The sequence below is a fragment of the Perca fluviatilis genome, chromosome 23 (genome assembly GCF_010015445.1).
Source record: "Perca fluviatilis chromosome 23, GENO_Pfluv_1.0, whole genome shotgun sequence".
NCBI lineage: Eukaryota > Metazoa > Chordata > Actinopteri > Perciformes > Percidae > Perca > Perca fluviatilis.
Window position 1 is genome coordinate 17,275,808 of NC_053134.1, and position 22,675 is coordinate 17,298,482.

At 42.3% G+C, this 22,675-nt stretch overlaps 1 protein-coding gene across 4 annotated transcripts; it reads left to right on the forward strand.

Annotated features, from left to right (window-relative positions):
* The first annotated feature begins 205 nt into the window (after positions 1–205).
* Positions 206–21,847, forward strand: LOC120553489 (ubiquitin carboxyl-terminal hydrolase 15-like). 4 transcript variants are annotated; one of them, XM_039791966.1, is made up of 22 exons: positions 206–305; positions 1,071–1,198; positions 1,559–1,689; positions 4,162–4,288; positions 4,441–4,586; positions 5,952–6,013; positions 6,545–6,634; positions 9,922–10,069; positions 10,393–10,566; positions 11,156–11,314; positions 11,580–11,804; positions 11,883–11,966; positions 12,233–12,327; positions 12,829–13,017; positions 13,263–13,381; positions 13,554–13,829; positions 14,196–14,266; positions 15,064–15,179; positions 15,305–15,454; positions 15,796–15,899; positions 17,325–17,413; positions 19,283–21,847. In XM_039791966.1, exons 1-22 carry the CDS (start codon positions 217–219, stop codon positions 19,640–19,642), a joined length of 3,132 nt encoding a protein of 1,043 aa, XP_039647900.1. In that variant the 5' UTR covers positions 206–216; the 3' UTR covers positions 19,643–21,847. The 4 variants fall into 4 exon arrangements, with proteins under 4 accessions (XP_039647900.1, XP_039647901.1, XP_039647903.1 ...); XM_039791967.1 differs by lacking the exon at positions 6,545–6,634; XM_039791968.1 differs by lacking the exons at positions 206–305; positions 1,071–1,198; positions 1,559–1,689; ... (2 more) ...; positions 5,952–6,013; positions 6,545–6,634 and adding an exon at positions 8,952–9,573.
* The last annotated feature ends 828 nt before the right edge of the window (positions 21,848–22,675 follow it).

Sequence of the window (22,675 nt, forward strand, 5' to 3'; positions counted from 1 at the left end):
TGTTTTTTAGAAGGGTACAGTTTTTTTAGACATAAAGAAACCACAATGATGGAGCAGTTTTGGAACAGTTTTCTAGAATAATTTTACCACTGGGTGTCATGCGTTTGCTGTACTGTCGGTGAGCTGATGATTGGCTGAAACTGCAACGTCACTCTCTACGTGCCTCGGTGACGCCCCGCACTTTCCCACCATGCAGCGGGTGATGTCTGAGGAAAGATGGCGGAAGGAGGTGCGGCGGATCTGGATACCCAGAGAGGAGAGGTCGCGGCACTGTTGAAAACACAGCTAAAAAAGGGAGACACATGGTAAGACTTGAGCTGAACCCTTTTCAAAGATACCGCGTGGACGTCGGCTGGCTCTGCCGAGGCTGTCAAAGCCACGAAGGATAAGAAAGCCGAGGTGACGGGCCGTGTTGACAGTTAGCTTCGAGCTAGCTAACGGGAGCCTGTCAGCTTCATGTGTCTGCTTGGCAGGCTAGCGGTGCTTGAGCTAACGCTATGCTGTTAACGAAGAACGATAGACCCCACACATCTTTGAACGTTAAATGTTGTATTATGATGGTTAAATGCGTTACTTCCAAATCAACATCTCCCTATTTATCTGATGACACGAACTCCGTGATGTTGCATTTATCTGATATAGTTAGCAGGCTAATAGCTAATTGGCTAGTCTACAGCACTAACGTTAAGTGGTTTGCCAGTCACAGTGGGTTCATCCGTCGACTTCGGTAGGGCGGAGTCGAAAAAGAAGCACCTGTCAAAATCACAGAGCCAGCTGGCCAGGCATGCAGCAACTTGAACTCAAGTCGGTGTCCATAGTGCTACTATTGCAGCTATCAATTTGTGTTATTTAAGCCTCTCAATGTCAGATATGTTGAGCACTGACAGCAAGGTAGCCTTCACCTGTCGAAGTATTCCTATTGCCACCATTTAATGTGTAAGAAATAAATAAAAGCTCTGGTTTACACCGTAAAGCTTGTTGCATGACCCTTAAACAATCTAGACTGATTAGCAGTGTCTCATCTTGCTTTATCAGAGCTGAAATTATAATACTGCTTGCCCTCTCTACAGGTACCTGGTGGACAGTCACTGGTTCAAACAGTGGAAGAAATATGTGGGATATGACAGTTGGGACAAATACCAGATGGGTGACCAGAATGTCTACCCCGGACCCGTTGATAACTCTGGTCTTCTCAGAGGTAAGACAGATGATGCTTAACCTCCTTAGACATTACATCACCATTAGGAATATATTGTAAATACTGTGTGGCACATATGGATCCCTGTGTTCAGTATAGCTTTATCATTCTGGAAGTAGTAACAAAGAGTTCAGAGGAAAAGAGAACAAAAACAACATTGTTGACAGACCCCATAGACTAGCCTTTTTTTGGGGGGTTCATAGAAAGCTCTCCAGCATACCTTTTTTTTTGTGTGTTTTGTGTCGTGTGAGACAGTCACTGCAGGGTCACTGTTGTAAGTGCTGTCCCACAATGTGCTTTTCCTCCCTCTGTCTGCTTGCTTGTTTCTCAACCTTTCTCTCACCCCCTCCTTACCTCTAGATGGGGATGTGCTGGCCATCAAAGAGCACCTCATCGATGAGCTTGACTACATCCTGGTCCCCACAGATGGCTGGAATAAGCTAGTCAGCTGGTATGGATTGACAGAGAATCAGGAGCCAATTGCACGCAAGGTAAGGGTTCCGTCTTCAGCATAAGACTATGAATGGATTTCGAGGTTGAAGAATGTTCCGCTCACAGCATTGAGAATAGAACCAGTAGGGCAATGAAAAAACAGCAAAGTGGTTTTCTGTGTTGCAGTTTAATGGTTGTGGTTAGTAGCTACGGTGTATAGTATGGTTTGTGTTGGGTTTAAACAGAGAAATGTGCTCTTACGGCCATTAGATATCGGGATATCAGGAGTGCAGCCCAATTGTAATAGAAAGTTGAGTTCTGTAACATAGTTAACATAGAATAGTAAAAGACAGCCAAATTATATTAGAGAACTATAGTTCTTCATGACTATATTGACAGGGCTCCACTGCGGCTCATTATACAGTTTCAACAAAAAGCAAAAGTCTGGCACAAAATGTTGTTGTGTTTATTGGTTGCCTTGATTGGCCAGTTAGATATGCAAAAAAAATAAACTGTGCATAGCAGCTGGAAACGAATAAAGATAATACTGGATATGTTGGATATTTGGTTTGCATGTAAAGGAAGCAACAATTATGGTGTTTTTCATTCATTTCCTTCAGCTTTTCATTCATTTCTGACAACTACAATTATTTATTTTAGAGATGATAAATACTTTCACAAACATTGTGGTAGTGTAGAGTGAAACAAACTATTGAATGGCTGTATTTGTTCAGTGGAATACTTAATGATGGCGTCCTTCAACTTAACAGGACCTACGGTATCAAATCCCCACCTCAAATCTCGCTAGTCATGGCATCATGGCTGCTAGAAGAGGTTCCTCTTGCCCCTACAGCTCTATCATTCTCTCTCTCTCGTTCTTTCTCCCCTTCTTGCATTGACCCTCCCATTTTGCCATGTATGTCGTGGGACGTATCGGGTGGCCGCGAGGTTTCTATTTTCAGGCAACGATCTGGATGACTGAAAAGCTACATGGAGCGATCTGCGAGACACAACATGCAGGAGGTTCATTATTAGTTTTTCCTCTTCTTTTAAACTCTTTGTTTCTTTTGAGGGGTTGTCATCCTGAGGTGCAGGGGGGACACAAGCGTTAAAAAGGATTTAAGAGGATTGTAGTCACAGGTTTGGCGCTACGTTTCCTTCCGTTGTCCTCTTCTGGTGTGATATGCCAACACCGGCGGATGGTGTCTGTGTGTCCTTGTTTTTTGAAGTGGAGGAATGCCGGCTGAGGTCACACTGAGAGAAGCAGCGCAGAAGCTTCTGAGAGGAGTGCGAGAGGCATAACCAGTATGGGGGGAGGGGGGTGGTTAGGGGTAAATGGTTTTGGCTCGGCTCTGGTTTGCGAAATTCTGCCAGAGTTTGGCGATGAGTTTGGCTTTTGTGCCGAGTTTACAAACACATGGGTGTTGTGTTGAGGTGTAGGATGGGCCTACCGGGGTATGGATAGGGAAGGGGTGGGGGGCGGAGAATCTGAGCCGTGTGTATGACTATTGCAGTGTGTGTGTGTGTGTGTGTGTGTGTGTGTCGTTGCGTTGCGTGCATCGGTGAAATAAATAGACTGGGACCCCTCAGCTGTTTCCACGAGGTGCTGCTAATTTAGGCACTCTGACTCTGCTCCTATCAGATGAGTGGCAACCAGGCCAGCAGACTGTACTTTGTTAACCATGAGAAACAGAAGCTAGTACAACCACAAATTTACCAGACACTTCATTGTTTAAGACCACAAATAAATAATTAGAGAAGTAATGTAAGAGTTGTACCCTGGATTTACATGGGCTGATTACTACATACAATAGCAAGCTAACTAATTCCTGTTATTAGCACAGCAGTTGTTATCTTGTAGGGGTGAACGATTCAGAAAATGTCAGGATTCGATATTGATTTTCAGGCTCATGATTCCATTCAAAATCGATTTTCGATACAAAACCGATTTTCGATTCAAAAAACGATTCAGAGTATGTAAATGTAGTTACTTTTCCCATGTGATTGCAGTAGACATACCCTTAAAACATTTTTTTTATTATAAAAAAATATGAATCGATTGTTTTTGGAATTCTATGGATTGATTTTGAATCGGTAGAGCTTGAATATCGAATCGATTTTTTTTTTGCACACCCCAATTATCTTGTATTTTGGCTTGTCATGTACCTGTTACTGCCTGATGTTTTCAAGACCCATGCCTTTACTTGCTGCAGTCAGTTAATGTAGTCCAGATATAGCACAACATTAATATAAAAAAAAAAAACAGTTAAAAATATTTGAAATTATCCTGAGGATTACTAATATGTTATGCATCTTTCTCATTAGAGACACTTTTGTGTAGTAAGAATGTCGTGTTAATACAATTTATATATATATATATATATATATATATATATATATATATATGAGATATATTCTTTGAATTGAGTTCTGCACACATGCAATGTATTTGACTAATCATGGTTTCATTCAGATAATGTGGACGGTTAATAATTTCATTGTGTTTTTTTTTTTTTTTATTTATTTCCCAGGTGGTGGAACAGGGTATGTTTGTGAAGCACTGCAAGGTGGAGGTGTACCTGACGGAGCTGAAGCTCTGTGAAGACAGCAACATGGACAATGTGATCACCAGACGCTTCAGTAAAGCTGACACAATAGGTAGAAAGATCTTGCTTGCTGTTGTTATTTTACTCTTCCCCACTAATAACCACACTAAGTTATTTAAGTGTAATAAATCGAAAGTTCCCCGTTTGTGGTCGAACAATAGTTAAGTCTTTTTTTGTGTGGATAATATTCACGCTTTGCTGCAGACATGATTGAGAAGGAGATGAGGAAGCTGTTCAGCATCCCTGATGAGAAGGAGACCAGGCTGTGGAACAGGTACATGAGCAACACCTTTGAGCCTCTCAACAAACCTGACAGCACCATTCAAGATGCCGGCCTCTACCAAGGACAGGTAGGGACTTTTCTAGTTTGTGTCCCTTATGTAACAGTTTGAATAGTTCTGCAGGGTTCTTTTCCAGGAGTCAGCCAAAAGAAACAATAAAAATCGTATTTGACCAAATTGACACAGAGCTGTCCAAATATGGCTTGCTATGTAGACAGTTATTATTCCTGAGCTCAGTGAAATATGCTCTAGTTTTAATTGTTTTTCAGATAGCGTTTCCTTATTTGTGCTGCCTGCCAGTGAGCCCTTTTAGGCCACAGCATAGTGGATCTTCAGATAACCCCTATTTTTGTGCTTTGTTTGAATCCGTATTAAACAGGTTATCATGACCTGCAGAGGGCAGTCTATCTGATCTCAGTGCCACGATCTTGATTAACTTTCTTTTTTGTGCTCAATTCTTTCTTAATTTCTCTGTGATATAATTGAAAGGCAGTATGTGGTAGTTTCTTCTTTTTATGTTCTGTAGAAGTTTGAGTCTCTTTACGTGGTGCTCTTGTCCTTTTTATTTTCATCATTGTGTCTACTTACTACCCAATTTCTCTTGTGGGTAAACGCATAGCATAAACAAGTATGTTAGGCACCAAAAAACCTCGACATAGGGTTGGTTCGAGCAACAAATGCAACAAAATTCAAATCTATGGTGATGGAAAACAGCAAAGCAGAATCTGATTTATACATCTATCTATTTATATCGATGTCTGACAAGCTGAAGTTATGTTAACACAATGTGGTAAGACTGTCCTATAATATGATGGTTACCACTTCGAAACCCACGGTTATCGGCTGCCACGCGAACCTCTTATTTCTTTTCTTTTTTTAAGCTGCTTAAACTGTGCACACACATCCTGGCATCCACCTGGCAGTGGACTAGAGCAGACACAGTCTCTATACAAGCCTAGATTAATTGAGACACCTGGCCACAATGAGCCAGCAGGCTTTAGATCACCAGCAGCTGTTTGAGTATTGTTTAGCCTCGGACAAATCCTCACTTTGTCAAACAGTGAAAAATATCCATCCAGCTCCCTGTTTTCACCCATTAGAAATAGCAGTAACAGGTTGTTGGTTCTACTTGTAGCTTTTAAGAAATCAATGGAAAAACACATCTGTTCCTTTGTGTCCATTTATTTCAAAAGTGTACCACTTTTGTTCTGAATAACCCATTAATTGTAGTAAAAAAAGAAAGGGAAAAAAAAAAAAAGTAATTCATCCAACTTAAGATGAATGCAACTAAACACATCTTGTTTTTGCTCTGAGTGCCGAAAGCATCTTCAGTTTCAGTAGACCACAGTATGGGATGCAAATACTTACACGTTTGGTGTCTTTAAACTAGTGTAAGCAGATGGAGCCCTATTTTCTCTCTGCCATCTCCCACAGGTTCTCGTAATAGAGCAGAAGAGTGAGGATGGCTCATGGCCCCGAGGCTCCACGGCACCCAAGTGAGTGAGCAGCACATCACCTGGCTTATATTTCTTTGTTGACTAAAGGAAAACGTTACCACAAAAATAGAATTTCCACGCTGTATCCAAACCCTACTGTTGATTTACCAAAATATTACATATAGGCAGTGTATTATTGAATTGCTAAGGAATTTTTTTTTTTTCCTTTACTTGGTCAGTTTGAAGGGGAATAAAAGTAATATGATGTGGCACCATAATTTGTTGTCTGGAAAACTGTCTGAAACGCCTTTCAATAGCCACCTCTTTGGAAATAGCATATTTATATTTATTATTGTGTAACCTTTTTTTAAAGTTTCCCTGCCACTCCAGCACCTCATCATCTTCAAAAATATTCCTCTCTTTACAACTTTGCCACAGTCTACCTCTTTTGCTTGACCTTTTGTTGCTCACATATCTCTCCTACTTGTTTGAATTCATCTCCGTTTTATTTGATTGACACTCGCACACCTTTTTGGAACAGCTCCTTATTTTCTCTACTCTAACTCATGATCTATTCTTTATCTTTTGAAGGTCATCTGGTGCTTCCAATCTCTCTGCTTTGCCAAAGATCTCGCCTTCATCTCTCACAAACAATCATAACAGCAGCTTCAACAGCAGGAAGTAAGGCTTAGTAGTGGGTTGAATAGCTGAGGGGGTGGGTTTGGATTGCCAACAGACAGAGATGGAGTCTGGAGTATTGCTCAGCACAAACCGTTCACATTAACCTCGCTGGAATTTCTGATCGAATTGGCTTCCAGCAGAAATTCCTCCATAAATTCAGTCACTTCATCTATTTGGATTTTTTTTTTTTTTTGGATCAGCTAGAAGTATCCAAGTATGAAGTTTGTACAACTTTGTTTTTGTACAGGTCTGTCTCTGCCTGTGGTTTGGGTCTTAAAGCTATCTTGTGATGATGCAGATTCAGCTGTAAAAGCTGATAGCAGGGAGGGGGAAGGGGCTTACGAGAGATTGATCTTTTTTGGATTTTCTCCAGACAGCAGTGCTCTCTATAAATGGCTTGCCCGTGCCTCTGGGTGCCTTATCCAGCATTTAATTATGCTAGTTGATAGTTTGCATCTGATTTTCTACCTTACTAATTGATAGCTCTGGCTGGCTATGGCTGCATGATTATGGTTAATGTGATAACTATTTTACCCACTAATGTGCGCTACAAGGTCTCGATTTCACCCTTACTGTCTTGTACACCATTCAATCACAAACAATACTCAAATAATAAAATATAAGCAATGTATTTGGAGCAGAGTAACAAGCCTGACACACTTAGTGCACATTTGTTCACTGATTTAACACCAAGGTATATCCATAATCTACTTTTAATTAGAGATGCACCGATAGACTCGCCGGTGACCGGAATAGGCCGGTTTTCACGTGCTCGGCCATGACCGCCGACCGGCAGGTCAGTCTGACATATGCCGATTTCATGCCGGTCAACACTACAATTAACTGACAACATAAGTTATACAAGTTACAGTTGTCAAGGACGCACGCACGCACACACAGATGCGACAGCACAGTCTCTTTTTCCTTTTCTCTCAACTCTTCCGCCGTGTGTCGCGCGTACCCACTCGCGGTGTGAAGCGTGTGTCCGCGCTATTCTCACACATGTAGGGAACCTCGTGAATTAACGTGCAACATGTAAGATGTTTGGAAACTCTTCAGCGTGTGTGCAGAAGATAACAAGTTTGCAATATTCAACACCTGCAAGGAAAAAGTAGGGCGTGGAGGGACGACACCAAAATCACATTTGTTTTAGTTGGATATTGGATGTGAAAAGAAGGAAGTGGTTCTAACATTGCACTTTAGATGTGTGTGAATTTTCCACACCAGGAGTAATTTATATAGTTCTATTTTATAGTGATCCATTATCTGTTCAGAAAATGTTCTTTGCAAAATGTTCTATTAAAGAAAAGATAGAAAATAAATATTTGTGTGTGCTGTAAAGTGGTTTGACAAAATGAAATTGTAATCTGTTAAAATCGGTATCGGCTGGCCTAACTCAAAGAAAATCGGAAATCGAAGTCGGCCTAGAAAGTTGTAATTGGTGCATCTCTACTTTTAATGAATTAAATTGTTTTCATATTTAAATTTAGAAGGATTTTCCTAAGTCTGATCCATTATATATGTATATGTATATATATATACATATAAAAATGTATATATACATATACATGCATACATACATATATGTGCATATACATATGCATATACATAGATATATGATATACATATAGACATTATGATACATATATGATACATGCATATAATTATGTAACATATATACATATACATGATGAGAATAGATAGACATACAGAAATTATATACAGCATGACAGTACATACACACACATACAGATATAGAGAGAGAGAATAGAGATAAAGAGAGATAAGAAGGAGAAAGAGACAGGTAAGACAGTATAGAATATATATATATATGAGGTAGTAGTTAAAAGTATATGTATGGGTAGAAAAAAAAAAAAAAAAAAAAACACAGAAAAGCACAGAAAAAAAGAAAAAAAAAAAAGAAGACAAAAGGAGAGGAAGAGTACAGAAGGAACAACTTACAACCAGATACCAAGACAGAAATAAGACAGAGCAGAAAAACCCCAGAAAAGAAAAAAACTAACAACATGAGTGGCCCCCACCCCCCCCCCCCCACCCACCAAACAACAGAAGAGGAAAAGAACAGGAAGGATAGCAAGGAAAAGATGAGGAGGACAGGGAGGAAGGGAGAAATGAGACGGAAAAGGATAAATGGGGAAGGGATAAGAACCGGAGGACTTAGCCCTCCCCACCAACAAACCACCACCCCCCCCCTGAGCGAACCCCCCTTGCGGTTGCTGCTAGCGGTAAACCAGACAAGGCCTGGCAGGAGCGGTAGAGCAGCAGGCCGGAGGGAGGAGCAGAAGACCAGAGGACAGGACAGGACAGCACAGGACAGGACAGGGGGAGGGATCTGAGGCAAAGAGGATAACAAGATGACAGGCGGTCAAGCTCGGAAAAGAAGAAGGGTGGAGAAGAGAGGAGGGGAGCTCTTTAGTTAGCTTTAAAAAAAGAGGAAGAGTGTGTGTTAATGCGTTCTGTGGTTTGATTGTTGACCTGGCTGGACTTGGAAGTCAAATTTAGGCCTACACTTGGTTTTGGACTATATCCAAACAAGCTACTGGAGCTGCACTGGGTTGAGCCGAGTTAATATTAGGACTCAACAGTGGAGACTGGAGCTGGACCTTCCTTCCCCGGCCTCTAAAAAACAGGCTTTGCATGCGCCGGACCCAAACAGAACCCCATCCGAACTCCATCCAGGCTGCTGCTCGTTCAGTTTTGTGCGGACATGCGGGCCGGCATGGGCCGGGGCGGGGCTGAGATGCCATGCTCCTGTGTTGCTGGTGGTGCCTGAGGCCTGAGGCGGTGGAGCTGGACAGCAGGAGGGTGGACCACCGTGTGCTGAACTGCGAGGCCAGTGCCTCCACCGCCATCACCGCTGTCTCCCTTGACCAGTGGGAGCCAGAAACGACCAACACTACCTTGCAGCCCTCCCAGAGGTCTGCTAATTGCTGCAGTTGGGGATGCCTAGCTTTAAACTCTCTCTGATTGTATAGGAAGCCTGAGAGTCTTTTTCAGGGGGGCTCATAGGTTTGAATAGTAGGTTGGTCTTTGGTTGAAGACGAAATTGAAGCTGTATATTTGCCTGGTGGTGTTTTTTAATGTCTTGTGTATTAACAACTTGATCCTGTTTTAAAAACCGTATATTCCCGTTAACCTAACAAGATGTAACGGTTTTAGATATATTCGTACAATAAGATGGTATTTTTTAGCTTGTATCATTTTGGCAAACGCTATCCAACTCTTTATAACCAGTCTGTTTGTAATTTTGTATGTTTATTGCACAGCGTGAAGAATTCAAGCTATGGTCTACCATCCTACCACCCCTACAGCAACAGCTATGACTACTCAGACCAGAGCAGGCAAAGCGAGCGCTCCGGCCTCTGTGGACTCTCCAACCTGGGCAACACGTGCTTCATGAACTCTGCTGTGCAGGTAACTGCATGCTTTCAGGGAACTCAACACAGTCTAGGAAAGTTATTCTGTTTTTTTCCCCATGTCTAGAAGAATTTATGTATTTATATATTAATGTATGTATACATGCCAAGGAGTGTTTAAGGGGTTCTGAAGGCTTGTGGTGGCCAAACACTCAACTCATTTTTCTAAATTCTTATAATATTTAATTTAGTTTTTATAAAAGTATAAGAATAAATAAAAAAGCATGTGACGGAAGTGGAAGTTCAAAATGCAGATTTTACGAAGAGCCTAAATCCATCCTCTGCTGATTATTGTCCTCTCCTGCTTTTGCGCCCCCTCAGTGTTTAAGCAATATCCCTCCACTGACGGAGTACTTCCTCAAAGACAAGTTCACAGAGGAGCTGAATGAGGACAACCCGCTGGGCATGAAGGGGGAGATCGCCAGAGTCTACGCCGAGCTTATCAAGCAGCTGTGGTCGGGCAAATTCAGCTACGTCACCCCAAGGCCTTTCAAGGTGACTACCTGGAAAAACCTTAGTAAAAAAAAAAAAGCAGTTTTATATGTTGGGTTTACGACCAAAACAGTGCAGTGCTTATACTTTTTGGGAAAGGAGGGTCTGTAAAAGCGCTGTCATTGTGTCACCCACAGTAAGGCAGTTGGAGCAGGAAGCAAATGTATGTCTTTGGAGTATAAACCCTACTATCATAACTGCTCTGAAAGATACAAACGCACAAGTAGGCAAGGAGCAGACCACTGAATGGCCTAACACACCAGTGTAAAAGCCTGGTGAGTGAAGGATTTTAAAGTGCAGTTAGCACCAGTTTTGAATCCTCAAAATAATACATTTAACAATTTGAAAATGGCCATGTTGATATCGGTAGTTTGGGTGCAGGCTTGCATACAACTGTGGGGGCTAAATCAATGGTGATGAAGTGTTAAACACTAAAACCGATGGCCAAGAAAGAACGAGTATGTTAAATTTGTCTAAGAACGGACGGACTTTCATTTTATCGATTTCTAATATTGGGCAGAAAGTATCCTAGTTCTTCTGTTTTTGCGCCTCTCCCCATGTCTTTTCTTTTCATGCGTTTTCTGTCCTCCAGACCCAGGTGGGCCGCTTTGCCCCACAATTCTCGGGCTACCAACAGCAGGACTCTCATGAGCTGCTGGCCTTTCTCCTGGACGGCCTTCACGAAGACTTGAACCGCATCAGGAAGAAGCCCTACATCCAGCTGAAAGACGCTAACGGCAGGCCTGATAAGGTGAGATAATAATGGCTCTGAAACTGTGTTAAATTGTCTCCAGATCTTAAAGTGTACGTAGCTGGCCAAACATATATATATATAAAAAAAAAAATTATGACAAATAAGTGATGTATATATCTTTTTATAAGATTAGGTTAATTAGCACATCTCCTTTTTTCCTCAAGTTATGTTTTATTCAGATTTGTGTTTATCTATATTTTTCACATTTTTAGAGCTTACATTATTTTGTATTTGCTAGTTTGTCTTGTGCTGTTTATCTCAGGTGGTGGCGGAGGAGGCGTGGGAGAACCACATCAAGAGAAACGACTCCATCATTGTGGACATCTTCCATGGCCTTTTCAAGTCCACCCTGGTGTGTCCTGTGTGCGCCAAGGTCTCTGTGACTTTTGATCCTTTCTGCTACTTGACCCTGCCCCTGCCCATGAAGAAGGAGCGGACACTGGAGGTCTATCTGGTCAGACTGGACCCTCTGGCCAAACCCACACAGGTAACATGCAATGCACCTGAACAGCACCGAGTGTCCTACCCTGACATTATGATTTCACGTGATGCGTTTCCGTTTCAGTACAAGCTGACCGTGCCGAAGGTGGGCTACATCTCTGACCTGTGTACCTCCCTCTCCAACCTGTCTGGGGTGCCTGCTGAGAAGGTATAAACATCACAGTAAGCTCTGCTCTGGGCAGTGATAGTCTCCTCAGACAGCACAGACCAAAATGCTCTATCCCCTTTTAAACTGTCCTTGCCCACCCAGCTTCAGCAGCTAGTGGGGAAAGATCTTGTATCCTTTTCCGTTTCAGATCTGTTGAAAATCTTAAGTCTGCTAATACTAAATAGCATTAGGATTTAGTTCATATATCATTTTAACCTGCCTACATTTCCCAAGAGTCTTCTGACTACTTTTCTCGTTTCCCCTAGATGATTGTAACTGACATCTACAACCACCGTTTCCATCGGATCTTCGCCACCAACGAGAACCTCAGCAGCATCATGGAGAGAGATGATATCTATGTGTGAGTGTCAAACTCCGTTATCTAAAGTTTAAAACCGCATCTAAATTCTGACAAAATTAAAGTGTCTGGCCTTTGTTTATAAAAAAAAAAGCCTAGATTTTAGCCTAGTCTTACTTAACAGCTTTACTTATTGGTATTTTTTTCATGGTTGAATGCACTTGGATGTTGATTGACTTGGAGGCAGCCACATCTGGCTGTGGATGTTTTGCCTGATGTGTTTAGGATTGTGGTTGACTTTGAAGGACTTGCTGTTTCAGTTGTTTTATATTTCTAGTGTTTTTGTGTATTTTGTGTTTGTATGTACTGTATGTGTGGTTGTACTGCTGCCTATCTTGGCCAGGACTCTCTTGAAACAGAGATTTTTAATCTCAATGAGTCTCTTCCTGGTTAAATAAAGGTAAAATAAAAAAATTAAAAAACAAACTTATTGGAAGTAGCTTGGGATAAAAACTTGTAGCATATTCAGTGTGACTTCAAAACTGACCACGCTTCTTTCGGCAGATTTGAGTTGGCGGTGAACCGGGTGGAGGACACGGACCATGTAGTGATCCCAGTGCACCTGAGGGAGAAGTACAAACAGTCGGGCTACAACCACACCAGCACGCCGCTGTTCGGACAGCCCTTCCTCCTCGCCGTCCCGAGAACCCTCAGTGAAGACAAACTCTACAACATGCTGCTCCTGCGCCTCTGGTGCGTTCATTTGTCTCTGTGTTTGATAGCCATTATTGAAGATTCACACGAGCCTAATGCTGGTCACCTTTGATGTCAGCTGATAAGTCTGTCTTGTCTACAAGCCACTTCGGCAGGCAATCAAGAAGCAATTAGACAAACTGTAGAAGAAGTCATTTAGCTTGTGAGCTTGTCTTTTAAAAAAAAAAAAAAAAAAAAAAAAAAAACTTAAGTCGCTGTGAATAAAAGTGGTTTTGTGTTTGCAGCCGGTTTGTACGATCTTCAGTAGAGGAAGATGAAGAGGATTGTGAAGAGACACCGCCATCCAAATCACACACTGTCAACGGTAACGCCACTAATGGACTTTTGGAGGAGGGTTCGCCGAGTGAGTGCACAAACACCCACAAACTCAGACATGTTACAATCAGATACTTTACCTGTAAAAGTTTTGACCTTTCCAAATGTCTCACTGTATTTAAGCCCTTTGCTATTTAAAGTCATTATTCTTTAAAGGCAGCCAAGGTGCTTTTTAAAATGTTTTTCTGTCCTCCCGTCAGGCGAGATGGAGACCGATGAGCAGGACGACGAGTCCAGTCAGGATCAGGAGCTGCCCTCTGAGAACGACAACAGCCAGTCAGAGGACTCTGTCGACAACGAACTGGAGAACGGTGTGGTTGGTCCACAGAACTCCACCAAAGGCCAGCAGACGGCCGTACACAACCGAAAGAGACTTTTTACATTCCAGTTCAATAACATGGGAAAAACAGACTTTACCCTCATCAAGGAGGACACCAGGCAGATCCGCTTTGACGAGGGACACCTCCGACTCAGTGGTAGGAACTGGAGTAAAGCAGGGAATAAGTGAAGAATCCATTTTGGGAAGAGAACAAATCCTCACATAATATCCTCAAGAGAAATATCTTCAAGAAAAATATCTTCAGACTCATCGTCTAGTAGCCGATCATTTAAATTGTTATTTATCAAGTGTTATTGGAACTAGGTATTCACATTTTTCAAATGGTGGATATCTTAATTTGCATTCATGATCTCGCCACAGAAAAGCAAATTAATCATGTTGTAAGCACCAAAATAAATGACCCTGTAGATGCATGGATGAAATAACCGTCTGATTGATGATGATAGTAAAAATTAATGATGACTCGTAAGATTTGTGTATCTTTATTTTTTATTTTTTACAGACCGCTCTTATCTCTCCTTGGACTGGGAACCGGAGATGAAGAAGAAGTACTTTGATGAGACCGTTGTCGAGGTAAAGGCAATATCGGAAGACGTTCCCTGATATCCAACTTTTAGTGTTAAGAGCGGCTGGTGCACTTTTTGGCATGCGCGCCGTGCAGTGTAGAACAAGTGCAGTCTGACATCCTGTTACAAAATATGGCAATGTGACCCAGACAGGAGCAGCAGGAAGTCCTGGTAACAAGCACGCCTTCTTTTGTAATCAAAAGGTCACTGATTTGCAGCAGCCACTGCATCCTTTAAAAAACGGTGTTAAACCCCCACCTTGCTGACTACCAGTTGTGACAAATAAGCTGTTTTTGGCTGAAATGATTATGCTGCATTGTTCTCTGTTATGCCTCATAGATTGTAATAACATCATTTAAATAACTAAATATGCACTCTCTTTCCATGCACTAAACCTGTTCTGTAAAAACAAAAAAGAAAAAAAAAAGTTTTAACTTTTTATAAATTAGTAAGACAGCTATCTTAAAAGGGGATATTTGGTATTTTTTAACCTGGACCCTCTTGCCCATGTTTTAGTGCCGTAAGTGACTAATGGGAACAACAATTTTTGAAATTGGTCCAGGATAGAGCGAGAGCGCTGCAGCCAGCAGCGGCCAAATGGCTGCAATGTAATCCTATAGGGCAATTACGCACTGTTAATATACGTCCACTAAAAGTGCTATTTTTTTGCCACTGATAAGCTAAGATTGTTGTTAAAAGGTGTCTTAACACCTTTATGCAAAGGACTCTACAGAGAAATATGATGTTTTTCTTTACCTTCACCTAATCCTGTCCGTTTTGTATTGTGTCTAACGTAACGTGCAGGACTTTGACAAGCATGAGAGCATGGAGTACAAGCCTCAGAAGAAGGCTTTCTTCAAGCTAAAGGACTGCATTGAACTTTTTACTACAAAGGAAAAACTGGGAGCAGAGGACCCGTGGTAAGAAGCGCGCAGCACAATTGAAACGAGTTACAAGCTGGAGGTGACCCCACCTATCAGCTGAACGCTGCAACACGTGAGGTCAACAGCATTTGCTAACATGCAATGTGCATCCTGTCTCATAGGTACTGTCCAAACTGTAAGCAGCACCAACAGGCCACTAAGAAGCTGGACCTTTGGTGTCTGCCGCCGGTGCTGGTGGTCCATCTGAAACGGTTCTCCTACAGTCGTTACATGAGGGATAAACTGGACTCCCTTGTTGATTTCCCTCTCAGGTACACACACACACACACACACACACACACACACACACACACACACACACACACACACACACACACACACACACACACAGAGATCACTGCAGCAGAACACTGCAGTGTATCCATTGTTTTTACTTCACACACATACAGTATATGCATACCCACAGTATATACATATGGATGACTACTCTCCTGTACGTTAAGGATGTCATTACAAACACACCCTATGATTTCCTTCAGTAAAATAAGCTCCATTTGAAGGGTTTCAAACCTGATGATTTGTCTGCCTCCACAGTGTGCACTTACATGTCAAATGCTGACTTGCAGTACACTATGTGATGTGTTTCCTGCAGAGACCTGGACATGTCCGAGTTCCTGATCAACCCCAATGCTGGGCCCTGTCGCTACGACCTCATTGCGGTGTCCAACCACTACGGCGGGATGGGTGGAGGCCACTGTAAGATTCACCACACAGATCACTGAGCATGGTTCATCTTCCCTTTCCTATCAGAGCTACGTGTTCCTTTATGCACAGACACTTAAGAAACATGCTGTGCAAATATAGTATTCATCATATGCCTGAAACTCATTGATTGCAGCAGGCTAACAAGCTTGATGTAAACAGCAGTCGTGATTGGTGTTATTCCTTGTCAAACAGAGCTTTGTTTGACATTACAGCGGGGATACGCAGCGCTGCATTTTTTAAGTTTGCTGTAAGGGCTTCTTGCCTTGATTTCTGTTGACTTTGCATTGTCATTGTTATAATTATCAGCAACCCTATGCTTGTGTTATGGTACAGTGTTTTCAATATGTTTTTCACTGTAGTCACAGCCGGAGTTTTCAACATGAGTGTGCACTTGTTACTCTCACCCCTATTTTCTACCGGGCGCTTCTGCGCTGCGTTCCAGGGCGCGTTGCGGCCCCTGCGAGCAATCGCGGCCATTCAAGTCAATGTTTGATAATCCACCAGCCGCGCCGCGTCCCAGAAGCGTGCGTGAAGCGGCTCTCCGCTCCGCTAAAGATACACGCCAGGTCTATTATCACGCCAGCCGCGGGCAGGAAGTGAAACAGCGAAAGTATCCAGTCAATTTACCAAAACAATCAATTTACCAAATTCACGCGCCCAGTGGAAAATTGGGGGTTACTCTCACTAACAATGCAAAGCTGTTATCTAGTATCTTTTTATTTGCACAGATTATTCTACATCAGTTATGCTGATATCCGTACTTTGTGTGTGTCGTGGGTAGGGTTGGGCATCGTTTATATTTTAACGATTCTGATTCCAATTCCGATTCTTCCTTTCGATTCCGGTTCCTATCGATTCTGATTCTTTGAGTGGTGGAGTTGAAACGGGTCACATGCTTATTTCTCAAATAAGAGGAAAGTTTTATTTTGATTCAAAGGTGGGTTGCAGTTTGACGAGGCTTTTTCCAATGTAAAATAAAGCCACACTAGAGCACCACTTGCTGTGCTCCACGGCTGCAACACAACAAGCGCCTGGCCGCTACGGAAACCAAAACTTGCGCAAGTTAAATTTGGAACCCATGATCAGATTTGAAACCAGATCATCCAAACAATTCCAAACGATTCCAATAAAGAAACGATTCCGATGGAATCGTAATTTTTGAAACTATTCCAAGTAGGAATCTGTTCTCCATGCCCAACCCTAGTCGTGGGCTCTGTAACAAAATGCCAAGAAATTTATCTTTATAACATTATAAAATCTTGTATAATTGCCTTTTGGAATCGAAAATGCAGGAGCTCCAAGCACATGGCAGACACAGTTCACTTAGCAAAGTGTTTTATCAAAGAAACGAGTACGAGTGCAGAATGGAAAACCTGTGTAATACTAGATTCTTGTCATTAATCTCGGCCTGCTCAGATACGGCTTACGCCAAGAACAAAGACGACGGAAAGTGGTACAACTATGACGACAGCAGCGTGTCTCCTGCCAACGAAGATCAAATAGTGGTGAGTGTCCTCATTGGCAAAAGCCAGGCAACAGTACATACTGACTATCTATTCATCAAAGGCAGTTTTGCTGGACACAAACTAGAACGGTTCATTTCATCAAAGTAATGCACTTCTTAAATTGTCACCAATTTGGATTAATTATTACATTGCTGGTCTCTCAAAGACATTCGACTGTGCTGATGCTTCCAGCGAAAGCACTAATAAGGAACTGAGGACTCTCTTATTTTTTTTTTCTGGGGTTGTGGGTATTTTGTTGCCATTACTGTTCTTGGACAGTTCTTGATATACAGTAATTGGCACATATAAACAGCTCAGTGATTCAGCTAAGAGAGCCAAACAATGTGAAGCCTCATTAAGATGTGTTGACAGTGGGGGGTGTTGAGAAAGTTCATAGGGGGCTTCTACACCGTACTACCCACTGACGATTCAACTAGACATACAGTAAATTAGTTTGTCAGGTTCACACAGCACAATCGCAGCTAAATCTGTTTAAATGACTTCCACCTACTGCTGTTTGTAAAATGTGTTAAAAGAGTCCATAAACGCCTTAAAGGAACACGCCGACTTATTGGAACTTTAGCTTAATCACCGTATCCCCCAGAGTTAGATAAGTCCATACATACCCTTCTCATCTCTGTGCGTGTTGTAACTCTGTCTGACACACCCACCGCTAGCTTAGCCATCTTCTAACCATATATATAAACTGGGAACTATATTCTCAGAAAGGCGAAGCACTGCTACTTCTGCTACTTGGGCGGAGTGATATGCTAGCAGCACCTGAGAAGCCCCGAGCAGAGAGTAGCAGTGCTTCGCCTTTCTGAGAATATAGTTCCCAGTTTGTATATGGTTAGAAGACGGCTGTGTCTCATGTGACTTTATTTGTACACGCTGTGACTATACAAATCAAAACATGTAAATAGGAAGATGTTGGCATTATTGTGTCACTTATTCGGAGCTGTAGGCTAGTTGGAACCTGTTACCTCCAGGATCTGTGCTAGGCTAAGCTACCGGTGGGGCTGTCAGACAGAGTTACAACACGCATGGAGATGAGAAGGGTATGTATGGACTTATATAATTCTGGGGGTTACGGTGAATAAGCTAAATTCCCAATAAGTCGGCGTGTTCCTTTTAAGGAAAGCTTGTGCGCCTTGTATTTATTTAATGGGTTAATTCATTGGGATGTTTGTCTGTTTTCCGGACACGACTGATCCAGGTTCTCAGTCATAATGCAGTTTTGCCACTAAGACAGTTGAGGAGGTTAAAGGGTAGGGCCGGTGATATTATATTCTTTGCTATTGTAAACCGATCCAATGAACAGACCTAAGCTAACAACGTGTTAGTCACAATACTTTCACTTTCAGTACGGTCACTGATGTGTGTAATTTAATAGTTTTTGGACAACAATGGAGCTCTATGACACAGAGGAAAACACTACTGTATATCAGGCTTGTTAGTACGACCAACTCCTTTTTTTTTTTTTTTTTATATTTTCATAGGAACAATATTAAAAAAATATATAGAATATCGCCAGACTAATCCTTTAACTTTTCCTTGACGGACCAATTAGTCATCATTTGTTCAACCAATTAGAATTTAGAAGGTATTCCTATAGTAGGTTTGTCTTGGAAAGAATGTCCACCAACAGAGCCCATGGGGCAGGCTGTAATTAATGCCGCATCCTTTTGGCGCGTTATCAAAGGCTTAAAAAATTGCATGGTCATGTTATTAGAAGTTAGAATGCAAAATGTAAAGTGTTGACGCAAGTTAAAAAGGGCATTCTATATGAAAACAAAGCCACAGCAGTGAGTTCTTTTTTTTTTTTTTTTTTTAGCCAGCTAACTTTGGTACTCGCCATCTTTCTTTCAGTCCAAAGCAGGCTACGTGCTGTTCTACCAGCGCCAGGACACGGTGAAAGGCACCGGCTACTTCGCTCTCGACCGCGAGGAAGAGGAAGAGGAGGAGGAGGAGGAGGAGGAGGATGATGATGAGGAGGAAGGAGAAGATGAGGAGAACGAAGGCGAGAAGAGACGGGAGAGAAAGACCGCCTCCTCTGCTCAGGGCTCGTCCGCCGCCGGTGCCGCCATCGCCTCCAACTCCGCCGCAGCTCAGAGTGACGAGGAGGACCCGAACGAGAACCGGCGCAGGAAGAACGACAACGAGCAGGGAGATGAAGAGGAGGAAGGGGAGCAGGCGCCCAATCGAGACGTCACCATGAAAACCAACTGAGGCAAAACGAGGACATGAACAAAACGGAGAGAGAGAGACTAGGATCTTTCCATCCAAAGCCATATGGACACACAGCATGGCAGCGGGCGCCACCAGTCCCACCCAGCGGCTCGGACTCGGCCGCTCCACAGGCTGAGCCGCTGCGGGGGTGGCGGCTGTTAGGTCAGGGAGCTGTCGTGGTACGCAACTCTAAGAAATCAGGGCCCTCCTCTGTGGTTGGATCACTATGTGTGTGTGTATATGTGTGTAAGGTGTGAGTGTGTCGCCACGTTCATTCGTTTAGGATTTGCTCACCTGTTCTCTGATAAGAGTCGATGAACAACATTTGGGATGGGGTTAGAGGCGTCGCAGAACTGCGGTGTAGCGCTCTTAATCGCTCTCTGCTTTTTGTGTTCCTTTTTGATTTTTTTTCTTTTATATATATTTTTGAAAGCAATGCATTGTTGGCATATCATTTTATTATCATTTAGACCTTGTAAATATTTTAGACACTGAATTATATCAGGTTTTCATGATGCGCTGAAACATTTTGAACTTGCACAATCACCAACCCTCCACCTTTTTTTTTTTATTTTTTATGTATTATTGCCAGACATACTGCAATTGTTTAACAATAACATCTCTCAGACGGCTTTTCTCACGTAAAAAGCTTAAGAAGCTGCCTTTTATTAAGCTAGGGGTGAGACACGTGTAGAGTCTAGACTTAACATAGAGAAGTGATGCTCATAATTGGATTTATAAAATGTCGTACAGCCAAACTGTCCTAGCTTTGTACTGCTGCTGCTACTGCTGTGATCTTGCATTTTTAGACAGATTATTAGCGTATCGGCATGAACCATAGCGATTTAAGGTCCTGCCTTTGTTGTCCCTCTCTCTGGTCTCTTCTCTGTTGATCATTTATATTTCCTAAAACCTAAAATAAATCAGGATTAAGAAGTTATCCAGCTAACTTTGCAAAATAACTCAACTTTTGCACATTTTATTGTGCAAAAATGAATTATTAAAAGCTGTTTCACTCGGTCTTAATCAACTCAACATAATGCGCAGGGATTGCAACAAATATCTGTTCAAAAGTTAGCTGGCTGACTCATAGATCCTACGCCACAAATCTCCTCTTCAACTCTCCCTCTTTAAGTTATTCATAGGTGGTGCTTTTTCCTCTCGCTCTCTCTCTCCCCCCTCTTCATATTCGAGGCACTTTGAGATTAGGAACATCGGTGATTTCGCCGACAATCGGATGGATCATCTCTTGTTGGGATCACTTCAGCCTTAACTCTTGATCTCAGACCGGTCGCCTTTTCTTTGCTCATCACCATCACACCATCTTTCTCGCACGGCCCCTTCACGCACCAACACTCGTGCACGAATGTCCGTATTGCTTGTCTGCTTGTTGCATCGCAGCCATGTCATCTCGGAACTGTTTCTTTAAACCCACAATAGGGCCAGAATGTACACTGAATGGAATGAGCACTGACCAGATGTATGTGTCTGATGCCTTTTTGGTTCTTTACAGGGCCAGATTAATTTTTTCCTCCTTTCTTTTTTTTTTTCCTTTCATGGCTCCCTTTCTTGGTTTGGTTGAATGTGATGGTAAAGGGTTCTTGGCCTTTGAGAACAGCCGTATGAATTCATGGGTACTGTTAAATGCATCCCTTACCAGAGAGGGGGAAAAAATGCTTAATTGTGGTCCTGAGCTTCGAGGATGGGGAGAGAGGGGACAAAACTGAAAACTGTGGGGTGAGTCTGCCTAAAAGGCCTATCAGCTTTTGGAATCATGATACAGTGAAAATATTTTGTGGCAGATTGTTGCAGGATATTCCTCCATCGGTGTAACTCATGATAAAACTATTCTCCATGGTGGAGTGTTATCTTTTCTTTTTCTACCTGTTCTTCCATTGTAAACAGCATTAGCGTACCTGTCGTTGCCTCAGAATATTAGATGCCTTGCCATGCCCTTTATGAGCATCTCTGTGCTTTGACTTCAGTTGGCTTCATTGCCTTCGGCGCTGCCTTGCTTTTTGGGCGACTCACCCCCCCCCCCATCCTGACTGAGTGAGATGTGATTGCTACTATAGGCTTATACAATACTGTACATAAGAGTTCACTCTGTGAGTGCACATTTGATAAAGTTTATTTATTTATATGTAAGCATTTAATAATAAACAGACAATATATTTAAAACCTTGACAAGACCTGAAATGTCAGGGGCGGGGACGTGGCTAGAGTCCACACGTACACACTAGTTTGCAAAGTCTTGCCTGTGCTCTTGTCAGGAAGGGAATATTTAAAAAATAAAAAATAAATTAAAAAAAAGGATGGTTCTGTTGTTTTGGGACATTTTTTTGTATAAATAATCCAGACATCCTTGCATGACAATATAACGGGGTTTCCAGGTTTGGCTGCACTAGTAAATCACTTTTTTTTATTGTGTGTGTGTGTGTGTGTGTGTGTGTGTGTGTGTGTGTGTGTGTGTGTGTGTGTGTGTGTGTGTGTGTGTGTGTGTGTGTGTGTGTGTGTGTGTGTGTGTGTGTGTCACATCACTTTCCCTGAAATTTTCTACTGTGTATCTTTCATAACGTAATAAAAAGGCACACTTTCCTAATAAAAGTTAAAGGGAAATACCAAACCAGATTATTTGTTTTAAATACAAAGCACGTACACATCTTGGTCACAACAGTAAGTAAGAATTATTGCAGTAACTTACATCTCCCTATAAAGAAGCCCTCTGAATCATGTCTGGGTTGTTAATTTTTGTAAGAAATAAAATATAAGCCTTCCATCATTATTATCCGCACTCTATTCTCAGTGCGTGCAGGGACTGCAGGCTGATTTATGAGGGGGAACACCGTGTTCTCTCCGGGTTCTGACGGGTTCTCTGCCCGCTCCCAGCTGGGAGGTTCCCCAGAGCAGCTGCTCATCCTTCTAACCAATAGGAAGGAGGAGAAGAGTGACCGGCTGGGAGCAGAGCGCTGGACCACTCGCGTTCAGAAAACGGAAACCAAGTTTTCTGTCAGTCAAAGAAAATGCCAAAAC